The 22,015-nt window shown below is 54.3% G+C and overlaps 4 protein-coding genes across 4 annotated transcripts in view; all 4 read left to right on the forward strand.

The window, feature by feature from the left end:
- The window catches only part of LOC132328054 (inositol 1,4,5-trisphosphate receptor-interacting protein-like 1), a 4,972-nt gene extending 727 nt beyond the window's left edge, over positions 1–4,245 (forward strand). The window contains exon 2 of the mRNA XM_059847842.1: positions 2,894–4,245. Within this exon, the coding sequence (XP_059703825.1) occupies positions 2,894–4,245 (1,352 nt within the window). The remainder of the gene's footprint in view (positions 1–2,893) is intronic.
- A 3,583-nt stretch (positions 4,246–7,828) lies between these two features.
- Positions 7,829–9,523, forward strand: LOC132328055 (inositol 1,4,5-trisphosphate receptor-interacting protein-like 1). The gene has a single exon (XM_059847843.1). It carries the CDS (start codon positions 7,829–7,831, stop codon positions 9,521–9,523), a length of 1,695 nt encoding a protein of 564 aa, XP_059703826.1.
- A 3,583-nt stretch (positions 9,524–13,106) lies between these two features.
- Positions 13,107–14,801, forward strand: LOC132328056 (inositol 1,4,5-trisphosphate receptor-interacting protein-like 1). The gene has a single exon (XM_059847844.1). The coding sequence runs from the start codon at positions 13,107–13,109 to the stop codon at positions 14,799–14,801; it is 1,695 nt and encodes a 564-aa protein (XP_059703827.1).
- A 3,583-nt stretch (positions 14,802–18,384) lies between these two features.
- On the forward strand, positions 18,385–20,079 carry LOC132328151 (inositol 1,4,5-trisphosphate receptor-interacting protein-like 1). Its single transcript, XM_059847910.1, has one exon. It carries the CDS (start codon positions 18,385–18,387, stop codon positions 20,077–20,079), a length of 1,695 nt encoding a protein of 564 aa, XP_059703893.1.
- Positions 20,080–22,015: the final 1,936 nt, after the last annotated feature.

Raw genomic sequence — 22,015 nt, forward strand, 5'->3', positions numbered from 1 at the left:
TGTCTGCTGGGGACAAAGCATTGTGCTCTGTAGTTAGTGCTTTTAGGAGTAGCAACCTAGAAAGTTCGTGGCTCTTGATTCAATAAACTACAGTATTCCAGAAGCTAGATTGTGCAAGACTTTATTGTAATCTCAGCCAGGCCTATAGTAGAGGTTAAAGTCACAAGTTGCGAATCTGGGCTTGTGAAGAATCTCCTTGAAATTAGCCAAACTTGCAGTGCTGAATTGGTTCTAATCAGAAATTAGGCCCAGCTGCCCTCGGCCCCTGTGATCACAGGCTGCCAGAAGAGCCTGCCTTGGAAGGGTCCTTAAAAATGGTCTGGCTGCAACCTTGCTGCCAAGGGCAGGGAGACCTTCCACTAGGCCCGGTTGCTCCAAGCCCCGCCCAGCCTGGCCTGCAACACTGCCCGGGATGGGGCAGCCTCAGCTGCTGTGGGCAGCAGCGTGGGCCAGGGCCTCAGCAGCCTGAGAGGCAAGAATGTCTTGCGCATCTCCAGCCCAAGCCTGCCCGCTGTCGGTGGGAAGCCACTGGGCCTGGTGCTGTCCCTGCAGGCCCTTGTCCACACCACAGCCCCTCCCAGGTCCCTGCTGGGCCTGGTGCAGGGACTGAAAGGCCGCAGGAAGGTGCCCCCGGAGAAGGCCTTGGAGAGCACTTGGGGCCAGGAGTGCCGCCATGAGGGCAGCAAGCAGGGCCTGGTGTGGCCGTCGGGACGGGAGGCCACAGGGCGGGCGCTGAGGCCCTGCCAGCTGGAGCTGGGAGCTCTGGAGTGCGGCTGGCAGAGAGCCGTGGGGGATCCGTGCAGCGGCAAGGACACGGGCTTCTAGATGTGCTAGAAAGCAGAGGAGAGCTGGAGAGTGGGCACTGAAGGAGCAGGGCGTCTCCCTGTGTGGAAAAAAACTTCACGACGCCAGGGGTTACGTGCAGGAAAGACACAGAGGAGTCCTGTAATGTTATTGGAATAAAGGGAGAGGCCAAGGGACATTTGCCGTGGGGTGTCTCGATTTGTTGAGACCCAGGACAAGGGCGCAGCCTCCTTTTTGTATCCTAATTCCCAGGTCCATCGCCCTCTTTCTTCTCCCACTGCCTGAGGTACTCGGAAGGTACAAGACTTGCCGAATTGCCTACTGTACGGAACCCCTCTGTCCCTTTGATTGCGGAGGCCGGAATGGGACCATACACACACACCAAGGTTCATGCACAGCAACCAGCTTGCATTGAGTGCTCTCTTCCTTTGTAGATCTGAATGTCTGCCTGCTCAATCCATCCGTATTGGTTGAACCAGTTGCCACCCGGTCAAACAGCCAATAGCTGCTGGCGTCCCCCAACGGTCCGGGCCTGCTCCCCAGTGGTCCACACTGGTTCCGTTTTATAATTAAAGTACTTACAGGATTACCTCTGTTTCCGTTATAAAACGAGGATGAAATAAAACCCTGAGGCCTTCAGGCCAGCTGCTCCCTCTGTTTTATATCTTTATAACCCCGCAGAAGGCACAGGAAGGGAAGGAGTGGCGCTGGGGTCACCCACCCTCTATGTATAAAGGCGCCGTTCCCCCTGTCTAGAGCTTAATGCTGGTGCTGATGGGGTTGAGCATTTGTAGCTAGGAATCAGGGGGAAGGCCAACAACACCAGCCTGTGACTCTTAGATGGCGGTTCGTCACTGCAGTCCGTGTAGCTGTGCCAGTTTATGCACAGAAGGACAGACCAATCTATCCGGAACCGGTCGCCCAAAATACGTCTTTGGAATGCAGAGCATCTGGTAATTGTGCTGGGAAACACTTTCTGCAGCAGAAAAAATGAGCGCTCTCCCACAGGTGCTTGTGGGGCAGCAAGAGGATGCTGTCATGCTCATCCTTCAGAAAAGCAGCGAGCCTGAAACCAAAGGGCACCTTTTAGAGACTCGGAGATTTAGCTGAAGCTCAGCGTGGAGTCAAGGCTTAGACTCCGTGATGCTCAAGGCTGCCTCCCAACGTTGATATCTATGAGATTGCCAGTGGAGGGCAGCTGATAAGAAGGACAAGAGAAGGACCAAGAGAGGTTCTTTGAAGAAGATTCGCTCAAAGGCTGCCTTAACCAGCACCCCAGGGCCCCTCCGACAGTCCGAGCTGGGGTGGGGACAAAGGGCGGGGCTGGGCTGGCTGCGGTGTACTGTGACATCCATGACATCATGGGGCCATGTCACAATTGGGGGCAGCTATGCAAGGCCCCAGCAGGTGACGCTGGCCCCGTATTGCTTGGGCAAGCGGTGAGTGCACACGTGGCGGGGAGGCTGGGCTGGGGACAAGGGCCGGGGCAGAAACGCTGCACCCGGGGCTGGCTTTTCCTCCTGCATCCAGGAGCAGCCCCTCATGGCACAGTCTTGGGCAGGGCACCCTGCCGCTGCTGCCGCTGCTGCTGCTGGGGCAGCGGAACGGGCCTGGCTGCTTGCCAGCTCTCTGGGGTCCTGTCCTTCCTGCTCCCAGATCCCTGGGATTCCCGTCGCTGCTGCCCCCGGTGCCAGCTGCCTCCCTCACAGCCCCTCTCAAGGCTTTCTCTCCACCCTCCTGCAGACCATGGATACCTGGGTGTTGTGGCTCTTGCTCTTGCAAATTGCTGTCCCGTACCCACAGCCCGTGGGTGATGGCTTGGACGAGGTGACACGTTTGCGAACGGAGGTGCGTGCCAAGCTCCGGGAAGAGGAGACGATTGGTCTGGAGCGGGAGGTGGAGCAGCTGGTCCTGAAGCAGGGTGCCTGGGCCTGGGGAGACCTGCTCTGCTCTGCCTGGCAGCACTGGCAGGTCTGGGCTCTTGCTGGGCTCCTGCTCCTTCTCCTGGCACTGTGGTATTGGGGGAGGAAAAGGAGCCTGAGGAGAGAGGAGCGTGAAGAAGGACATGGTGGTGGGAATGAAGAGGGAGTCGAAATTGTGGATGCAAATGAAGAAGATGTCGGAAATGAAGAGGAAGGAGACAGTGACCTGGATGGGGAGGAAAGCGACAGTGATGATGGCCGGGCCCAGGAGGTCGACAATGCTGCTGCGAATGAAGAACGTGATGGTGCTGCGAATGAAGTTGGCCATGAGGCTGCAAATGCAGCAAACGCCAATGATGCTGGAAATGAAGTGGAACAATACCGCCATCGTGCCGATAACTTTGGAAGGATCGTGATGGAGCGCATACAGTGGCCTGTGCAGGACCTGCAGGAAGGATGCACATGGACAAGAACCCTGATGGAGCATTTTGCAATTTACTTTCGACGGGTCTTGTCCAACAGTTTCTATCCGGTGCTGCAAGGAGCTATCGGGGTGGGCAGTGCCTTCGAAGGTTGGAGTCCCCGTGAGCAGGATGTTGTGTACCAGGTGCTCATACCCATGACACCTCCTCGAGGGCACAGCTTCCACCTAGAGCTGGGCACTGCAGGGCAGAGGCGCCTGAGGAACTTCCACGTCCGCGTGCAGCAGGAGTGCACCTGCACCAGGGAGCAGCAGGATAAGAACATGCTGTGCTTCCTGCACCACCCTGAGGAGGAGCTCAGGAGGTGTCAGGATCCCAGCCTCCTTCATACCCTGTGCACGGGCTCCTACCTGGACGTGGAGAAAACTGCCCGCTGGTTCTACCAACTGGTGAGAGCAATCTGGCCGGCTTTGCTTGAGTCACACCGTTGGCATTTAGTGCTGCTGCCCTCCAGACGCTCTTGCCAGTTGAAGGTGACCAACGGCAGAGAAAGCTACCGGATCGAGCTGCTGTTTGGGGTGCGGCAAGGCAACTCAGACGTCTTTGTCAGCAGTCAGCCGAGGCAAGCCCACACCTCAAGCACAATCTGGCCGGAGAGCTACGCCGTGGCCGAGATGAAGTTCTTCAGGTACATCGCCAGGCGGGCCCCCCCTGACAGCTTGCACCTGAAATGCCTGCAGTTCTTCACTCGTCTTCAGCTGGGCTTGGGCTTCTCCACCTATACCATCAAGACCATTGTCATGCACATGCTGAGCGTCTTACCCGCGTCACAGTGGCGCAGGAGGCATTTTGTGAGGCGGCTGATGGATATCAGCGAGAGCCTGCGCACATGTGTGGAAATGAGACACCTCAATCACTTCATTGTGGGCAACCAGAGGCTTCCTCAGGGGATCAGCTTGCCCCCAGAGGTCCTAATGGCCCGGTCACGCAATCTCTTCCACGACCTGGAGATGGATCCGGTTGCCCACTCCCAGGCAGTGAGCCAGTACGTGGATCTGCACCACTGGCTCAAACGAATCCTTAAAAATGAGCAGTGAAAGAGGTTCTCCTGCACAGAGCTGTGCTTGTGAGCCTTGCGCCTGGCGGCAGAGGACCAGCTCTCAGCAGGTGGGAAAAGAGGGGAGAACGTGGGCTCCGGAGAGGGAAGGGAAAACGCTGCGTGGCAGCACTGTGCCATCAGCAGCAGCAGCAGTGTCGTCTCAACAGCCTCCCCGGCACTGCCTCCGGCGATCACCTGATTGGCTACAAAGATCAAGGATCACACAAGAGGAGACGCTCTTACTCGCCCACCTCTCTCTTTGAGTCCCTTTTCCCCCCGAGAGCTTCACCTTGTGCAAAGAAGCCGATCTCAGAAGGCCTGACGAGGGAATGTTTGAAAGGACCACTGGTGGCATCATTTGCTTCAGGGGTGCTCCAGGCAGGTCTTCGCGCCGTGCACCACAAAGGATTGCGTTCGGGTCGAGCTTCTTGACTCTGTCTGGGGAGAGAGACTCCCGGGCAATGTTTGGGATCCGTCAGTGGACGTTGTTTCTCCTTGTTCCCGCATGGGAATCCTTCAGGTCAGCATTGTAGCAACTGTGTTGGAGCTGACCTGATATTTTGTATATGTAAAGATCTAGACTGTTAATGTGGATCCATCTATCTATGTATCTATGTATCTATGTAACTATCTGTCTATCTATCTATCTGTCTATCTGTCTATCTATCTATCTATCTATGTATACATAAGATATGCTAGAAAGGTTATCAATTATCGTATATAATAGTAAAATCTACTAAAAGCCAATAGAATAATATAAATAGTATCAAGGGTACGAATGATGTAACTATGATATCATGGTAAGAAATGATTCTGTAGAGTCAAATATGTAATTTTGGTTTTAGAATAGCACATAGCCAGTATTTAGTGTCACTCTAAGTTGCAATACATACTAACGCTCTTAGGGCATTTATATCTGGAAAAGATTTTCATAAAATTGATACCTTTATAACATACATAACTATTATACCGTTACATATCGCACGTAGGAATTGTTTGTAATGTAGAAGTAAGGCCATAGATCGTGTCTCTGTCTGCTGGGGACAAAGCATTGTGCTCTGTAGTTAGTGCTTTTAGGAGTAGCAACCTAGAAAGTTCGTGGCTCTTGATTCAATAAACTACAGTATTCCAGAAGCTAGATTGTGCAAGACTTTATTGTAATCTCAGCCAGGCCTATAGTAGAGGTTAAAGTCACAAGTTGCGAATCTGGGCTTGTGAAGAATCTCCTTGAAATTAGCCAAACTTGCAGTGCTGAATTGGTTCTAATCAGAAATTAGGCCCAGCTGCCCTCGGCCCCTGTGATCACAGGCTGCCAGAAGAGCCTGCCTTGGAAGGGTCCTTAAAAATGGTCTGGCTGCAACCTTGCTGCCAAGGGCAGGGAGACCTTCCACTAGGCCCGGTTGCTCCAAGCCCCGCCCAGCCTGGCCTGCAACACTGCCCGGGATGGGGCAGCCTCAGCTGCTGTGGGCAGCAGCGTGGGCCAGGGCCTCAGCAGCCTGAGAGGCAAGAATGTCTTGCGCATCTCCAGCCCAAGCCTGCCCGCTGTCGGTGGGAAGCCACTGGGCCTGGTGCTGTCCCTGCAGGCCCTTGTCCACACCACAGCCCCTCCCAGGTCCCTGCTGGGCCTGGTGCAGGGACTGAAAGGCCGCAGGAAGGTGCCCCCGGAGAAGGCCTTGGAGAGCACTTGGGGCCAGGAGTGCCGCCATGAGGGCAGCAAGCAGGGCCTGGTGTGGCCGTCGGGACGGGAGGCCACAGGGCGGGCGCTGAGGCCCTGCCAGCTGGAGCTGGGAGCTCTGGAGTGCGGCTGGCAGAGAGCCGTGGGGGATCCGTGCAGCGGCAAGGACACGGGCTTCTAGATGTGCTAGAAAGCAGAGGAGAGCTGGAGAGTGGGCACTGAAGGAGCAGGGCGTCTCCCTGTGTGGAAAAAAACTTCACGACGCCAGGGGTTACGTGCAGGAAAGACACAGAGGAGTCCTGTAATGTTATTGGAATAAAGGGAGAGGCCAAGGGACATTTGCCGTGGGGTGTCTCGATTTGTTGAGACCCAGGACAAGGGCGCAGCCTCCTTTTTGTATCCTAATTCCCAGGTCCATCGCCCTCTTTCTTCTCCCACTGCCTGAGGTACTCGGAAGGTACAAGACTTGCCGAATTGCCTACTGTACGGAACCCCTCTGTCCCTTTGATTGCGGAGGCCGGAATGGGACCATACACACACACCAAGGTTCATGCACAGCAACCAGCTTGCATTGAGTGCTCTCTTCCTTTGTAGATCTGAATGTCTGCCTGCTCAATCCATCCGTATTGGTTGAACCAGTTGCCACCCGGTCAAACAGCCAATAGCTGCTGGCGTCCCCCAACGGTCCGGGCCTGCTCCCCAGTGGTCCACACTGGTTCCGTTTTATAATTAAAGTACTTACAGGATTACCTCTGTTTCCGTTATAAAACGAGGATGAAATAAAACCCTGAGGCCTTCAGGCCAGCTGCTCCCTCTGTTTTATATCTTTATAACCCCGCAGAAGGCACAGGAAGGGAAGGAGTGGCGCTGGGGTCACCCACCCTCTATGTATAAAGGCGCCGTTCCCCCTGTCTAGAGCTTAATGCTGGTGCTGATGGGGTTGAGCATTTGTAGCTAGGAATCAGGGGGAAGGCCAACAACACCAGCCTGTGACTCTTAGATGGCGGTTCATCACTGCAGTCCGTGTAGCTGTGCCAGTTTATGCACAGAAGGACAGACCAATCTATCCGGAACCGGTCGCCCAAAATACGTCTTTGGAATGCAGAGCATCTGGTAATTGTGCTGGGAAACACTTTCTGCAGCAGAAAAAATGAGCGCTCTCCCACAGGTGCTTGTGGGGCAGCAAGAGGATGCTGTCATGCTCATCCTTCAGAAAAGCAGCGAGCCTGAAACCAAAGGGCACCTTTTAGAGACTCGGAGATTTAGCTGAAGCTCAGCGTGGAGTCAAGGCTTAGACTCCGTGATGCTCAAGGCTGCCTCCCAACGTTGATATCTATGAGATTGCCAGTGGAGGGCAGCTGATAAGAAGGACAAGAGAAGGACCAAGAGAGGTTCTTTGAAGAAGATTCGCTCAAAGGCTGCCTTAACCAGCACCCCAGGGCCCCTCCGACAGTCCGAGCTGGGGTGGGGACAAAGGGCGGGACTGGGCTGGCTGCGGTGTACTGTGACATCCATGACATCATGGGGCCATGTCACAATTGGGGGCAGCTATGCAAGGCCCCAGCAGGTGACGCTGGCCCCGTATTGCTTGGGCAAGCGGTGAGTGCACACGTGGCGGGGAGGCCGGGCTGGGGACAAGGGCCGGGGCAGAAACGCTGCACCCGGGGCTGGCTTTTCCTCCTGCATCCAGGAGCAGCCCCTCATGGCACAGTCTTGGGCAGGGCACCCTGCCGCTGCTGCCGCTGCTGCTGCTGGGGCAGCGGAACGGGCCTGGCTGCTTGCCAGCTCTCTGGGGTCCTGTCCTTCCTGCTCCCAGATCCCTGGGATTCCCGTCGCTGCTGCCCCCGGTGCCAGCTGCCTCCCTCACAGCCCCTCTCAAGGCCTTCTCTCCACCCTCCTGCAGACCATGGATACCTGGGTGTTGTGGCTCTTGCTCTTGCAAATTGCTGTCCCGTACCCACAGCCCGTGGGTGATGGCTTGGACGAGGTGACACGTCTGCGAACGGAGGTGCGTGCCAAGCTCCGGGAAGAGGAGACGATTGGTCTGGAGCGGGAGGTGGAGCAGCTGGTCCTGAAGCAGGGTGCCTGGGCCTGGGGAGACCTGCTCTGCTCTGCCTGGCAGCACTGGCAGGTCTGGGCTCTTGCTGGGCTCCTGCTCCTTCTCCTGGCACTGTGGTATTGGGGGAGGAAAAGGAGCCTGAGGAGAGAGGAGCGTGAAGAAGGACATGGTGGTGGGAATGAAGAGGGAGTCGAAATTGTGGATGCAAATGAAGAAGATGTCGGAAATGAAGAGGAAGGAGACAGTGACCTGGATGGGGAGGAAAGCGACAGTGATGACGGCCGGGCCCAGGAGGTCGACAATGCTGCTGCGAATGAAGAACGTGATGGTGCTGCGAATGAAGTTGGCCATGAGACTGCAAATGCAGCAAACGCCAATGATGCTGGAAATGAAGTGGAACAATACCGCCATCGTGCCGATAACTTTGGAAGGATCGTGATGGAGCGCATACAGTGGCCTGTGCAGGACCTGCAGGAAGGATGCACGTGGACAAGAACCCTGACGGAGCATTTTGCAATTTACTTTCGACGGGTCTTGTCCAACAGTTTCTATCCGGTGCTGCAAGGAGCTATCGGGGTGGGCAGTGCCTTCGAAGGTTGGAGTCCCCGTGAGCAGGATGTTGTGTACCAGGTGCTCATACCCATGACACCTCCTCGAGGGCACAGCTTCCAACTAGAGCTGGGCACTGCAGGGCAGAGGCGCCTGAGGAACTTCCACGTCCGCGTGCAGCAGGAGTGCACCTGCACCAGGGAGCAGCAGGATAAGAACATGCTGTGCTTCCTGCACCACCCTGAGGAGGAGCTCAGGAGGTGTCAGGATCCCAGCCTCCTTCATACCCTGTGCACGGGCTCCTACCTGGACGTAGAGAAAACTGCCCGCTGGTTCTACCAACTGGTGAGAGCAATCTGGCCGGCTTTGCTTGAGTCACACCGTTGGCATTTAGTGCTGCTGCCCTCCAGACGCTCTTGCCAGTTGAAGGTGACCAACGGCAGAGAAAGCTACCGGATCGAGCTGCTGTTTGGGGTGCGGCAAGGCAACTCAGACGTCTTTGTCAGCAGTCAGCCGAGGCAAGCCCACACCTCAAGCACAATCTGGCCGGAGAGCTACGCCGTGGCCGAGATGAAGTTCTTCAGGTACATCGCCAGGCGGGCCCCCCCTGACAGCTTGCACCTGAAATGCCTGCAGTTCTTCACTCGTCTTCAGCTGGGCTTGGGCTTCTCCACCTATACCATCAAGACCATTGTCATGCACATGCTGAGCGTCTTACCCGCGTCACAGTGGCGCAGGAGGCATTTTGTGAGGCGGCTGATGGATATCAGCGAGAGCCTGCGCACATGTGTGGAAATGAGACACCTCAATCACTTCATTGTGGGCAACCAGAGGCTTCCTCAGGGGATCAGCTTGCCCCCAGAGGTCCTAATGGCCCGGTCACGCAATCTCTTCCACGACCTGGAGATGGATCCGGTTGCCCACTCCCAGGCAGTGAGCCAGTACGTGGATCTGCACCACTGGCTCAAACGAATCCTTAAAAATGAGCAGTGAAAGAGGTTCTCCTGCACAGAGCTGTGCTTGTGAGCCTCGCGCCTGGCGGCAGAGGACCAGCTCTCAGCAGGTGGGAAAAGAGGGGAGAACGTGGGCTCCGGAGAGGGAAGGGAAAACGCTGCGTGGCAGCACTGTGCCATCAGCAGCAGCAGCAGTGTCGTCTCAACAGCCTCCCCGGCACTGCCTCCGGCGATCACCTGATTGGCTACAAAGATCAAGGATCACACAAGAGGAGACGCTCTTACTCGCCCACCTCTCTCTTTGAGTCCCTTTTCCCCCCGAGAGCTTCACCTTGTGCAAAGAAGCCGATCTCAGAAGGCCTGACGAGGGAATGTTTGAAAGGACCACTGGTGGCATCATTTGCTTCAGGGGTGCTCCAGGCAGGTCTTCGCGCCGTGCACCACAAAGGATTGCGTTCGGGTCGAGCTTCTTGACTCTGTCTGGGGAGAGAGACTCCCGGGCAATGTTTGGGATCCGTCAGTGGACGGTGTTTCTCCTTGTTCCCGCATGGGAATCCTTCAGGTCAGCATTGTAGCAACTGTGTTGGAGCTGACCTGATATTTTGTATACGTAAAGATCTAGACTGATAATGTGGATCCATCTATCTATGTATCTATGTATCTATGTAACTATCTGTCTATCTATCTATCTGTCTATCTGTCTATCTATCTATCTATCTATGTATACATAAGATATGCTAGAAAGGTTATCAATTATCGTATATAATAGTAAAATCTACTAAAAGCCAATAGAATAATATAAATAGTATCAAGGGTACGAATGATGTAACTATGATATCATGGTAAGAAATGATTCTGTAGAGTCAAATATGTAATTTTGGTTTTAGAATAGCACATAGCCAGTATTTAGTGTCACTCTAAGTTGCAATACATACTAACGTTCTTAGGGCATTTATATCTGGAAAAGATTTTCATAAAATTGATACCTTTATAACATACATAACTATTATACCGTTACATATCGCACGTAGGAATTGTTTGTAATGTAGAAGTAAGGCCATAGATCGTGTCTCTGTCTGCTGGGGACAAAGCATTGTGCTCTGTAGTTAGTGCTTTTAGGAGTAGCAACCTAGAAAGTTCGTGGCTCTTGATTCAATAAACTACAGTATTCCAGAAGCTAGATTGTGCAAGACTTTATTGTAATCTCAGCCAGGCCTATAGTAGAGGTTAAAGTCACAAGTTGCGAATCTGGGCTTGTGAAGAATCTCCTTGAAATTAGCCAAACTTGCAGTGCTGAATTGGTTCTAATCAGAAATTAGGCCCAGCTGCCCTCGGCCCCTGTGATCACAGGCTGCCAGAAGAGCCTGCCTTGGAAGGGTCCTTAAAAATGGTCTGGCTGCAACCTTGCTGCCAAGGGCAGGGAGACCTTCCGCTAGGCCCGGTTGCTCCAAGCCCCGCCCAGCCTGGCCTGCAACACTGCCCGGGATGGGGCAGCCTCAGCTGCTGTGGGCAGCAGCGTGGGCCAGGGCCTCAGCAGCCTGAGAGGCAAGAATGTCTTGCGCATCTCCAGCCCAAGCCTGCCCGCTGTCGGTGGGAAGCCACTGGGCCTGGTGCTGTCCCTGCAGGCCCTTGTCCACACCACAGCCCCTCCCAGGTCCCTGCTGGGCCTGGTGCAGGGACTGAAAGGCCGCAGGAAGGTGCCCCCGGAGAAGGCCTTGGAGAGCACTTGGGGCCAGGAGTGCCGCCATGAGGGCAGCAAGCAGGGCCTGGTGTGGCCGTCGGGACGGGAGGCCACAGGGCGGGCGCTGAGGCCCTGCCAGCTGGAGCTGGGAGCTCTGGAGTGCGGCTGGCAGAGAGCCGTGGGGGATCCGTGCAGCGGCAAGGACACGGGCTTCTAGATGTGCTAGAAAGCAGAGGAGAGCTGGAGAGTGGGCACTGAAGGAGCAGGGCGTCTCCCTGTGTGGAAAAAAACTTCACGACGCCAGGGGTTACGTGCAGGAAAGACACAGAGGAGTCCTGTAATGTTATTGGAATAAAGGGAGAGGCCAAGGGACATTTGCCGTGGGGTGTCTCGATTTGTTGAGACCCAGGACAAGGGCGCAGCCTCCTTTTTGTATCCTAATTCCCAGGTCCATCGCCCTCTTTCTTCTCCCACTGCCTGAGGTACTCGGAAGGTACAAGACTTGCCGAATTGCCTACTGTACGGAACCCCTCTGTCCCTTTGATTGCGGAGGCCGGAATGGGACCATACACACACACCAAGGTTCATGCACAGCAACCAGCTTGCATTGAGTGCTCTCTTCCTTTGTAGATCTGAATGTCTGCCTGCTCAATCCATCCGTATTGGTTGAACCAGTTGCCACCCGGTCAAACAGCCAATAGCTGCTGGCGTCCCCCAACGGTCCGGGCCTGCTCCCCAGTGGTCCACACTGGTTCCGTTTTATAATTAAAGTACTTACAGGATTACCTCTGTTTCCGTTATAAAACGAGGATGAAATAAAACCCTGAGGCCTTCAGGCCAGCTGCTCCCTCTGTTTTATATCTTTATAACCCCGCAGAAGGCACAGGAAGGGAAGGAGTGGCGCTGGGGTCACCCACCCTCTATGTATAAAGGCGCCGTTCCCCCTGTCTAGAGCTTAATGCTGGTGCTGATGGGGTTGAGCATTTGTAGCTAGGAATCAGGGGGAAGGCCAACAACACCAGCCTGTGACTCTTAGATGGCGGTTCATCACTGCAGTCCGTGTAGCTGTGCCAGTTTATGCACAGAAGGACAGACCAATCTATCCGGAACCGGTCGCCCAAAATACGTCTTTGGAATGCAGAGCATCTGGTAATTGTGCTGGGAAACACTTTCTGCAGCAGAAAAAATGAGCGCTCTCCCACAGGTGCTTGTGGGGCAGCAAGAGGATGCTGTCATGCTCATCCTTCAGAAAAGCAGCGAGCCTGAAACCAAAGGGCACCTTTTAGAGACTCGGAGATTTAGCTGAAGCTCAGCGTGGAGTCAAGGCTTAGACTCCGTGATGCTCAAGGCTGCCTCCCAACGTTGATATCTATGAGATTGCCAGTGGAGGGCAGCTGATAAGAAGGACAAGAGAAGGACCAAGAGAGGTTCTTTGAAGAAGATTCGCTCAAAGGCTGCCTTAACCAGCACCCCAGGGCCCCTCCGACAGTCCGAGCTGGGGTGGGGACAAAGGGCGGGACTGGGCTGGCTGCGGTGTACTGTGACATCCATGACATCATGGGGCCATGTCACAATTGGGGGCAGCTATGCAAGGCCCCAGCAGGTGACGCTGGCCCCGTATTGCTTGGGCAAGCGGTGAGTGCACACGTGGCGGGGAGGCCGGGCTGGGGACAAGGGCCGGGGCAGAAACGCTGCACCCGGGGCTGGCTTTTCCTCCTGCATCCAGGAGCAGCCCCTCATGGCACAGTCTTGGGCAGGGCACCCTGCCGCTGCTGCCGCTGCTGCTGCTGGGGCAGCGGAACGGGCCTGGCTGCTTGCCAGCTCTCTGGGGTCCTGTCCTTCCTGCTCCCAGATCCCTGGGATTCCCGTCGCTGCTGCCCCCGGTGCCAGCTGCCTCCCTCACAGCCCCTCTCAAGGCCTTCTCTCCACCCTCCTGCAGACCATGGATACCTGGGTGTTGTGGCTCTTGCTCTTGCAAATTGCTGTCCCGTACCCACAGCCCGTGGGTGATGGCTTGGACGAGGTGACACGTCTGCGAACGGAGGTGCGTGCCAAGCTCCGGGAAGAGGAGACGATTGGTCTGGAGCGGGAGGTGGAGCAGCTGGTCCTGAAGCAGGGTGCCTGGGCCTGGGGAGACCTGCTCTGCTCTGCCTGGCAGCACTGGCAGGTCTGGGCTCTTGCTGGGCTCCTGCTCCTTCTCCTGGCACTGTGGTATTGGGGGAGGAAAAGGAGCCTGAGGAGAGAGGAGCGTGAAGAAGGACATGGTGGTGGGAATGAAGAGGGAGTCGAAATTGTGGATGCAAATGAAGAAGATGTCGGAAATGAAGAGGAAGGAGACAGTGACCTGGATGGGGAGGAAAGCGACAGTGATGACGGCCGGGCCCAGGAGGTCGACAATGCTGCTGCGAATGAAGAACGTGATGGTGCTGCGAATGAAGTTGGCCATGAGGCTGCAAATGCAGCAAACGCCAATGATGCTGGAAATGAAGTGGAACAATACCGCCATCGTGCCGATAACTTTGGAAGGATCGTGATGGAGCGCATACAGTGGCCTGTGCAGGACCTGCAGGAAGGATGCACGTGGACAAGAACCCTGACGGAGCATTTTGCAATTTACTTTCGACGGGTCTTGTCCAACAGTTTCTATCCGGTGCTGCAAGGAGCTATCGGGGTGGGCAGTGCCTTCGAAGGTTGGAGTCCCCGTGAGCAGGATGTTGTGTACCAGGTGCTCATACCCATGACACCTCCTCGAGGGCACAGCTTCCAACTAGAGCTGGGCACTGCAGGGCAGAGGCGCCTGAGGAACTTCCACGTCCGCGTGCAGCAGGAGTGCACCTGCACCAGGGAGCAGCAGGATAAGAACATGCTGTGCTTCCTGCACCACCCTGAGGAGGAGCTCAGGAGGTGTCAGGATCCCAGCCTCCTTCATACCCTGTGCACGGGCTCCTACCTGGACGTAGAGAAAACTGCCCGCTGGTTCTACCAACTGGTGAGAGCAATCTGGCCGGCTTTGCTTGAGTCACACCGTTGGCATTTAGTGCTGCTGCCCTCCAGACGCTCTTGCCAGTTGAAGGTGACCAACGGCAGAGAAAGCTACCGGATCGAGCTGCTGTTTGGGGTGCGGCAAGGCAACTCAGACGTCTTTGTCAGCAGTCAGCCGAGGCAAGCCCACACCTCAAGCACAATCTGGCCGGAGAGCTACGCCGTGGCCGAGATGAAGTTCTTCAGGTACATCGCCAGGCGGGCCCCCCCTGACAGCTTGCACCTGAAATGCCTGCAGTTCTTCACTCGTCTTCAGCTGGGCTTGGGCTTCTCCACCTATACCATCAAGACCATTGTCATGCACATGCTGAGCGTCTTACCCGCGTCACAGTGGCGCAGGAGGCATTTTGTGAGGCGGCTGATGGATATCAGCGAGAGCCTGCGCACATGTGTGGAAATGAGACACCTCAATCACTTCATTGTGGGCAACCAGAGGCTTCCTCAGGGGATCAGCTTGCCCCCAGAGGTCCTAATGGCCCGGTCACGCAATCTCTTCCACGACCTGGAGATGGATCCGGTTGCCCACTCCCAGGCAGTGAGCCAGTACGTGGATCTGCACCACTGGCTCAAACGAATCCTTAAAAATGAGCAGTGAAAGAGGTTCTCCTGCACAGAGCTGTGCTTGTGAGCCTCGCGCCTGGCGGCAGAGGACCAGCTCTCAGCAGGTGGGAAAAGAGGGGAGAACGTGGGCTCCGGAGAGGGAAGGGAAAACGCTGCGTGGCAGCACTGTGCCATCAGCAGCAGCAGCAGTGTCGTCTCAACAGCCTCCCCGGCACTGCCTCCGGCGATCACCTGATTGGCTACAAAGATCAAGGATCACACAAGAGGAGACGCTCTTACTCGCCCACCTCTCTCTTTGAGTCCCTTTTCCCCCCGAGAGCTTCACCTTGTGCAAAGAAGCCGATCTCAGAAGGCCTGACGAGGGAATGTTTGAAAGGACCACTGGTGGCATCATTTGCTTCAGGGGTGCTCCAGGCAGGTCTTCGCGCCGTGCACCACAAAGGATTGCGTTCGGGTCGAGCTTCTTGACTCTGTCTGGGGAGAGAGACTCCCGGGCAATGTTTGGGATCCGTCAGTGGACGTTGTTTCTCCTTGTTCCCGCATGGGAATCCTTCAGGTCAGCATTGTAGCAACTGTGTTGGAGCTGACCTGATATTTTGTATACGTAAAGATCTAGACTGTTAATGTGGATCCATCTATCTATGTATCTATGTATCTATGTAACTATCTGTCTATCTATCTATCTGTCTATCTGTCTATCTATCTATCTATCTATGTATACATAAGATATGCTAGAAAGGTTATCAATTATCGTATATAATAGTAAAATCTACTAAAAGCCAATAGAATAATATAAATAGTATCAAGGGTACGAATGATGTAACTATGATATCATGGTAAGAAATGATTCTGTAGAGTCAAATATGTAATTTTGGTTTTAGAATAGCACATAGCCAGTATTTAGTGTCACTCTAAGTTGCAATACATACTAACGCTCTTAGGGCATTTATATCTGGAAAAGATTTTCATAAAATTGATACCTTTATAACATACATAACTATTATACCGTTACATATCGCACGTAGGAATTGTTTGTAATGTAGAAGTAAGGCCATAGATCGTGTCTCTGTCTGCTGGGGACAAAGCATTGTGCTCTGTAGTTAGTGCTTTTAGGAGTAGCAACCTAGAAAGTTCGTGGCTCTTGATTCAATAAACTACAGTATTCCAGAAGCTAGATTGTGCAAGACTTTATTGTAATCTCAGCCAGGCCTATAGTAGAGGTTAAAGTCACAAGTTGCGAATCTGGGCTTGTGAAGAATCTCCTTGAAATTAGCCAAACTTGCAGTGCTGAATTGGTTCTAATCAGAAATTAGGCCCAGCTGCCCTCGGCCCCTGTGATCACAGGCTGCCAGAAGAGCCTGCCTTGGAAGGGTCCTTAAAAATGGTCTGGCTGCAACCTTGCTGCCAAGGGCAGGGAGACCTTCCACTAGGCCCGGTTGCTCCAAGCCCCGCCCAGCCTGGCCTGCAACACTGCCCGGGATGGGGCAGCCTCAGCTGCTGTGGGCAGCAGCGTGGGCCAGGGCCTCAGCAGCCTGAGAGGCAAGAATGTCTTGCGCATCTCCAGCCCAAGCCTGCCCGCTGTCGGTGGGAAGCCACTGGGCCTGGTGCTGTCCCTGCAGGCCCTTGTCCACACCACAGCCCCTCCCAGGTCCCTGCTGGGCCTGGTGCAGGGACTGAAAGGCCGCAGGAAGGTGCCCCCGGAGAAGGCCTTGGAGAGCACTTGGGGCCAGGAGTGCCGCCATGAGGGCAGCAAGCAGGGCCTGGTGTGGCCGTCGGGACGGGAGGCCACAGGGCGGGCGCTGAGGCCCTGCCAGCTGGAGCTGGGAGCTCTGGAGTGCGGCTGGCAGAGAGCCGTGGGGGATCCGTGCAGCGGCAAGGACACGGGCTTCTAGATGTGCTAGAAAGCAGAGGAGAGCTGGAGAGTGGGCACTGAAGGAGCAGGGCGTCTCCCTGTGTGGAAAAAAACTTCACGACGCCAGGGGTTACGTGCAGGAAAGACACAGAGGAGTCCTGTAATGTTATTGGAATAAAGGGAGAGGCCAAGGGACATTTGCCGTGGGGTGTCTCGATTTGTTGAGACCCAGGACAAGGGCGCAGCCTCCTTTTTGTATCCTAATTCCCAGGTCCATCGCCCTCTTTCTTCTCCCACTGCCTGAGGTACTCGGAAGGTACAAGACTTGCCGAATTGCCTACTGTACGGAACCCCTCTGTCCCTTTGATTGCGGAGGCCGGAATGGGACCATACACACACACCAAGGTTCATGCACAGCAACCAGCTTGCATTGAGTGCTCTCTTCCTTTGTAGATCTGAATGTCTGCCTGCTCAATCCATCCGTATTGGTTGAACCAGTTGCCACCCGGTCAAACAGCCAATAGCTGCTGGCGTCCCCCAACGGTCCGGGCCTGCTCCCCAGTGGTCCACACTGGTTCCGTTTTATAATTAAAGTACTTACAGGATTACCTCTGTTTCCGTTATAAAACGAGGATGAAATAAAACCCTGAGGCCTTCAGGCCAGCTGCTCCCTCTGTTTTATATCTTTATAACCCCGCAGAAGGCACAGGAAGGGAAGGAGTGGCGCTGGGGTCACCCACCCTCTATGTATAAAGGCGCCGTTCCCCCTGTCTAGAGCTTAATGCTGGTGCTGATGGGGTTGAGCATTTGTAGCTAGGAATCAGGGGGAAGGCCAACAACACCAGCCTGTGACTCTTAGATGGCGGTTCATCACTGCAGTCCGTGTAGCTGTGCCAGTTTATGCACAGAAGGACAGACCAATCTATCCGGAACCGGTCGCCCAAAATACGTCTTTGGAATGCAGAGCATCTGGTAATTGTGCTGGGAAACACTTTCTGCAGCAGAAAAAATGAGCGCTCTCCCACAGGTGCTTGTGGGGCAGCAAGAGGATGCTGTCATGCTCATCCTTCAGAAAAGCAGCGAGCCTGAAACCAAAGGGCACCTTTTAGAGACTCGGAGATTTAGCTGAAGCTCAGCGTGGAGTCAAGGCTTAGACTCCGTGATGCTCAAGGCTGCCTCCCAACGTTGATATCTATGAGATTGCCAGTGGAGGGCAGCTGATAAGAAGGACAAGAGAAGGACCAAGAGAGGTTCTTTGAAGAAGATTCGCTCAAAGGCTGCCTTAACCAGCACCCCAGGGCCCCTCCGACAGTCCGAGCTGGGGTGGGGACAAAGGGCGGGACTGGGCTGGCTGCGGTGTACTGTGACATCCATGACATCATGGGGCCATGTCACAATTGGGGGCAGCTATGCAAGGCCCCAGCAGGTGACGCTGGCCCCGTATTGCTTGGGCAAGCGGTGAGTGCACACGTGGCGGGGAGGCCGGGCTGGGGACAAGGGCCGGGGCAGAAACGCTGCACCCGGGGCTGGCTTTTCCTCCTGCATCCAGGAGCAGCCCCTCATGGCACAGTCTTGGGCAGGGCACCCTGCCGCTGCTGCTGCTGCTGCTGCTGGGGCAGCGGAACGGGCCTGGCTGCTTGCCAGCTCTCTGGGGTCCTGTCCTTCCTGCTCCCAGATCCCTGGGATTCCCGTCGCTGCTGCCCCCGGTGCCAGCTGCCTCCCTCACAGCCCCTCTCAAGGCCTTCTCTCCACCCTCCTGCAGACCATGGATACCTGGGTGTTGTGGCTCTTGCTCTTGCAAATTGCTGTCCCGTACCCACAGCCCGTGGGTGATGGCTTGGACGAGGTGACACGTCTGCGAACGGAGGTGCGTGCCAAGCTCCGGGAAGAGGAGACGATTGGTCTGGAGCGGGAGGTGGAGCAGCTGGTCCTGAAGCAGGGTGCCTGGGCCTGGGGAGACCTGCTCTGCTCTGCCTGGCAGCACTGGCAGGTCTGGGCTCTTGCTGGGCTCCTGCTCCTTCTCCTGGCACTGTGGTATTGGGGGAGGAAAAGGAGCCTGAGGAGAGAGGAGCGTGAAGAAGGACATGGTGGTGGGAATGAAGAGGGAGTCGAAATTGTGGATGCAAATGAAGAAGATGTCGGAAATGAAGAGGAAGGAGACAGTGACCTGGATGGGGAGGAAAGCGACAGTGATGACGGCCGGGCCCAGGAGGTCGACAATGCTGCTGCGAATGAAGAACGTGATGGTGCTGCGAATGAAGTTGGCCATGAGGCTGCAAATGCAGCAAACGCCAATGATGCTGGAAATGAAGTGGAACAATACCGCCATCGTGCCGATAACTTTGGAAGGATCGTGATGGAGCGCATACAGTGGCCTGTGCAGGACCTGCAGGAAGGATGCACGTGGACAAGAACCCTGACGGAGCATTTTGCAATTTACTTTCGACGGGTCTTGTCCAACAGTTTCTATCCGGTGCTGCAAGGAGCTATCGGGGTGGGCAGTGCCTTCGAAGGTTGGAGTCCCCGTGAGCAGGATGTTGTGTACCAGGTGCTCATACCCATGACACCTCCTCGAGGGCACAGCTTCCAACTAGAGCTGGGCACTGCAGGGCAGAGGCGCCTGAGGAACTTCCACGTCCGCGTGCAGCAGGAGTGCACCTGCACCAGGGAGCAGCAGGATAAGAACATGCTGTGCTTCCTGCACCACCCTGAGGAGGAGCTCAGGAGGTGTCAGGATCCCAGCCTCCTTCATACCCTGTGCACGGGCTCCTACCTGGACGTAGAGAAAACTGCCCGCTGGTTCTACCAACTGGTGAGAGCAATCTGGCCGGCTTTGCTTGAGTCACACCGTTGGCATTTAGTGCTGCTGCCCTCCAGACGCTCTTGCCAGTTGAAGGTGACCAACGGCAGAGAAAGCTACCGGATCGAGCTGCTGTTTGGGGTGCGGCAAGGCAACTCAGACGTCTTTGTCAGCAGTCAGCCGAGGCAAGCCCACACCTCAAGCACAATCTGGCCGGAGAGCTACGCCGTGGCCGAGATGAAGTTCTTCAGGTACATCGCCAGGCGGGCCCCCCCTGACAGCTTGCACCTGAAATGCCTGCAGTTCTTCACTCGTCTTCAGCTGGGCTTGGGCTTCTCCACCTATACCATCAAGACCATTGTCATGCACATGCTGAGCGTCTTACCCGCGTCACAGTGGCGCAGGAGGCATTTTGTGAGGCGGCTGATGGATATCAGCGAGAGCCTGCGCACATGTGTGGAAATGAGACACCTCAATCACTTCATTGTGGGCAACCAGAGGCTTCCTCAGGGGATCAGCTTGCCCCCAGAGGTCCTAATGGCCCGGTCACGCAATCTCTTCCACGACCTGGAGATGGATCCGGTTGCCCACTCCCAGGCAGTGAGCCAGTACGTGGATCTGCACCACTGGCTCAAACGAATCCTTAAAAATGAGCAGTGAAAGAGGTTCTCCTGCACAGAGCTGTGCTTGTGAGCCTCGCGCCTGGCGGCAGAGGACCAGCTCTCAGCAGGTGGGAAAAGAGGGGAGAACGTGGGCTCCGGAGAGGGAAGGGAAAACGCTGCGTGGCAGCACTGTGCCATCAGCAGCAGCAGCAGTGTCGTCTCAACAGCCTCCCCGGCACTGCCTCCGGCGATCACCTGATTGGCTACAAAGATCAAGGATCACACAAGAGGAGACGCTCTTACTCGCCCACCTCTCTCTTTGAGTCCCTTTTCCCCCCGAGAGCTTCACCTTGTGCAAAGAAGCCGATCTCAGAAGGCCTGACGAGGGAATGTTTGAAAGGACCACTGGTGGCATCATTTGCTTCAGGGGTGCTCCAGGCAGGTCTTCGCGCCGTGCACCACAAAGGATTGCGTTCGGGTCGAGCTTCTTGACTCTGTCTGGGGAGAGAGACTCCCGGGCAATGTTTGGGATCCGTCAGTGGACGGTGTTTCTCCTTGTTCCCGCATGGGAATCCTTCAGGTCAGCATTGTAGCAACTGTGTTGGAGCTGACCTGATATTTTGTATACGTAAAGATCTAGACTGTTAATGTGGATCCATCTATCTATGTATCTATGTATCTATGTAACTATCTGTCTATCTATCTATCTGTCTATCTGTCTATCTATCTATCTATCTATGTATACATAAGATATGCTAGAAAGGTTATCAATTATCGTATATAATAGTAAAATCTACTAAAAGCCAATAGAATAATATAAATAGTATCAAGGGTACGAATGATGTAACTATGATATCATGGTAAGAAATGATTCTGTAGAGTCAAATATGTAATTTTGGTTTTAGAATAGCACATAGCCAGTATTTAGTGTCACTCTAAGTTGCAATACATACTAACGCTCTTAGGGCATTTATATCTGGAAAAGATTTTCATAAAATTGATACCTTTATAACATACATAACTATTATACCGTTACATATCGCACGTAGGAATTGTTTGTAATGTAGAAGTAAGGCCATAGATCGTGTCTCTGTCTGCTGGGGACAAAGCATTGTGCTCTGTAGTTAGTGCTTTTAGGAGTAGCAACCTAGAAAGTTCGTGGCTCTTGATTCAATAAACTACAGTATTCCAGAAGCTAGATTGTGCAAGACTTTATTGTAATCTCAGCCAGGCCTATAGTAGAGGTTAAAGTCACAAGTTGCGAATCTGGGCTTGTGAAGAATCTCCTTGAAATTAGCCAAACTTGCAGTGCTGAATTGGTTCTAATCAGAAATTAGGCCCAGCTGCCCTCGGCCCCTGTGATCACAGGCTGCCAGAAGAGCCTGCCTTGGAAGGGTCCTTAAAAATGGTCTGGCTGCAACCTTGCTGCCAAGGGCAGGGAGACCTTCCGCTAGGCCCGGTTGCTCCAAGCCCCGCCCAGCCTGGCCTGCAACACTGCCCGGGATGGGGCAGCCTCAGCTGCTGTGGGCAGCAGCGTGGGCCAGGTCGTCAGGGTGCATAATAAGTGTTTATTAAGATTCTCTCTACGTTTTCCTACTCCTTTGACTCTCATGTTTGAATTTGCTTTTTTGCTCTAATTATTTTAGATCTTTTAAGTAGAAAAGAATGAAGCCATTAGCTGGTTTAATGCAGCATTGCAAAGTATACTGGTATATAGGAAATATGTAAACTAACTATAATCTATTGGAAAGGAAAATGTCGTATTTACATGTATGCTTTTAGAAACCAATATTTAACTCTTCTTAACGAAAAGCTTCTGAAGGTGAACTTACTTTGAAATTGTCTTTTTGCCCATTAGAGGAATATTAACATAAATTTATCCAAAGTGGCTTTATTTTTCTCTTTGCTCACATCTGCTCTATCTGGTTTTTTTTCCTCTTCTCCTCCACTTCCTTTCCCTGAGGAGGAATATCCTCTTCCTTTTTGTTTATTTC

The sequence above is a fragment of the Haemorhous mexicanus genome, chromosome 5 (assembly GCF_027477595.1).
Source record: "Haemorhous mexicanus isolate bHaeMex1 chromosome 5, bHaeMex1.pri, whole genome shotgun sequence".
NCBI classification, from domain to species: Eukaryota; Metazoa; Chordata; class Aves; order Passeriformes; family Fringillidae; genus Haemorhous; species Haemorhous mexicanus.

Bases quoted from the DNA above. Each gene is read 5' to 3' on its own strand.
- LOC132328056 (XM_059847844.1), top strand. From the start codon at position 13,107: ATGGATACCTGGGTGTTGTGGCTCTTGCTCTTGCAAATTGCTGTCCCG.
- LOC132328151 (XM_059847910.1), top strand. From the start codon at position 18,385: ATGGATACCTGGGTGTTGTGGCTCTTGCTCTTGCAAATTGCTGTCCCG.
- LOC132328055 (XM_059847843.1), top strand. From the start codon at position 7,829: ATGGATACCTGGGTGTTGTGGCTCTTGCTCTTGCAAATTGCTGTCCCG.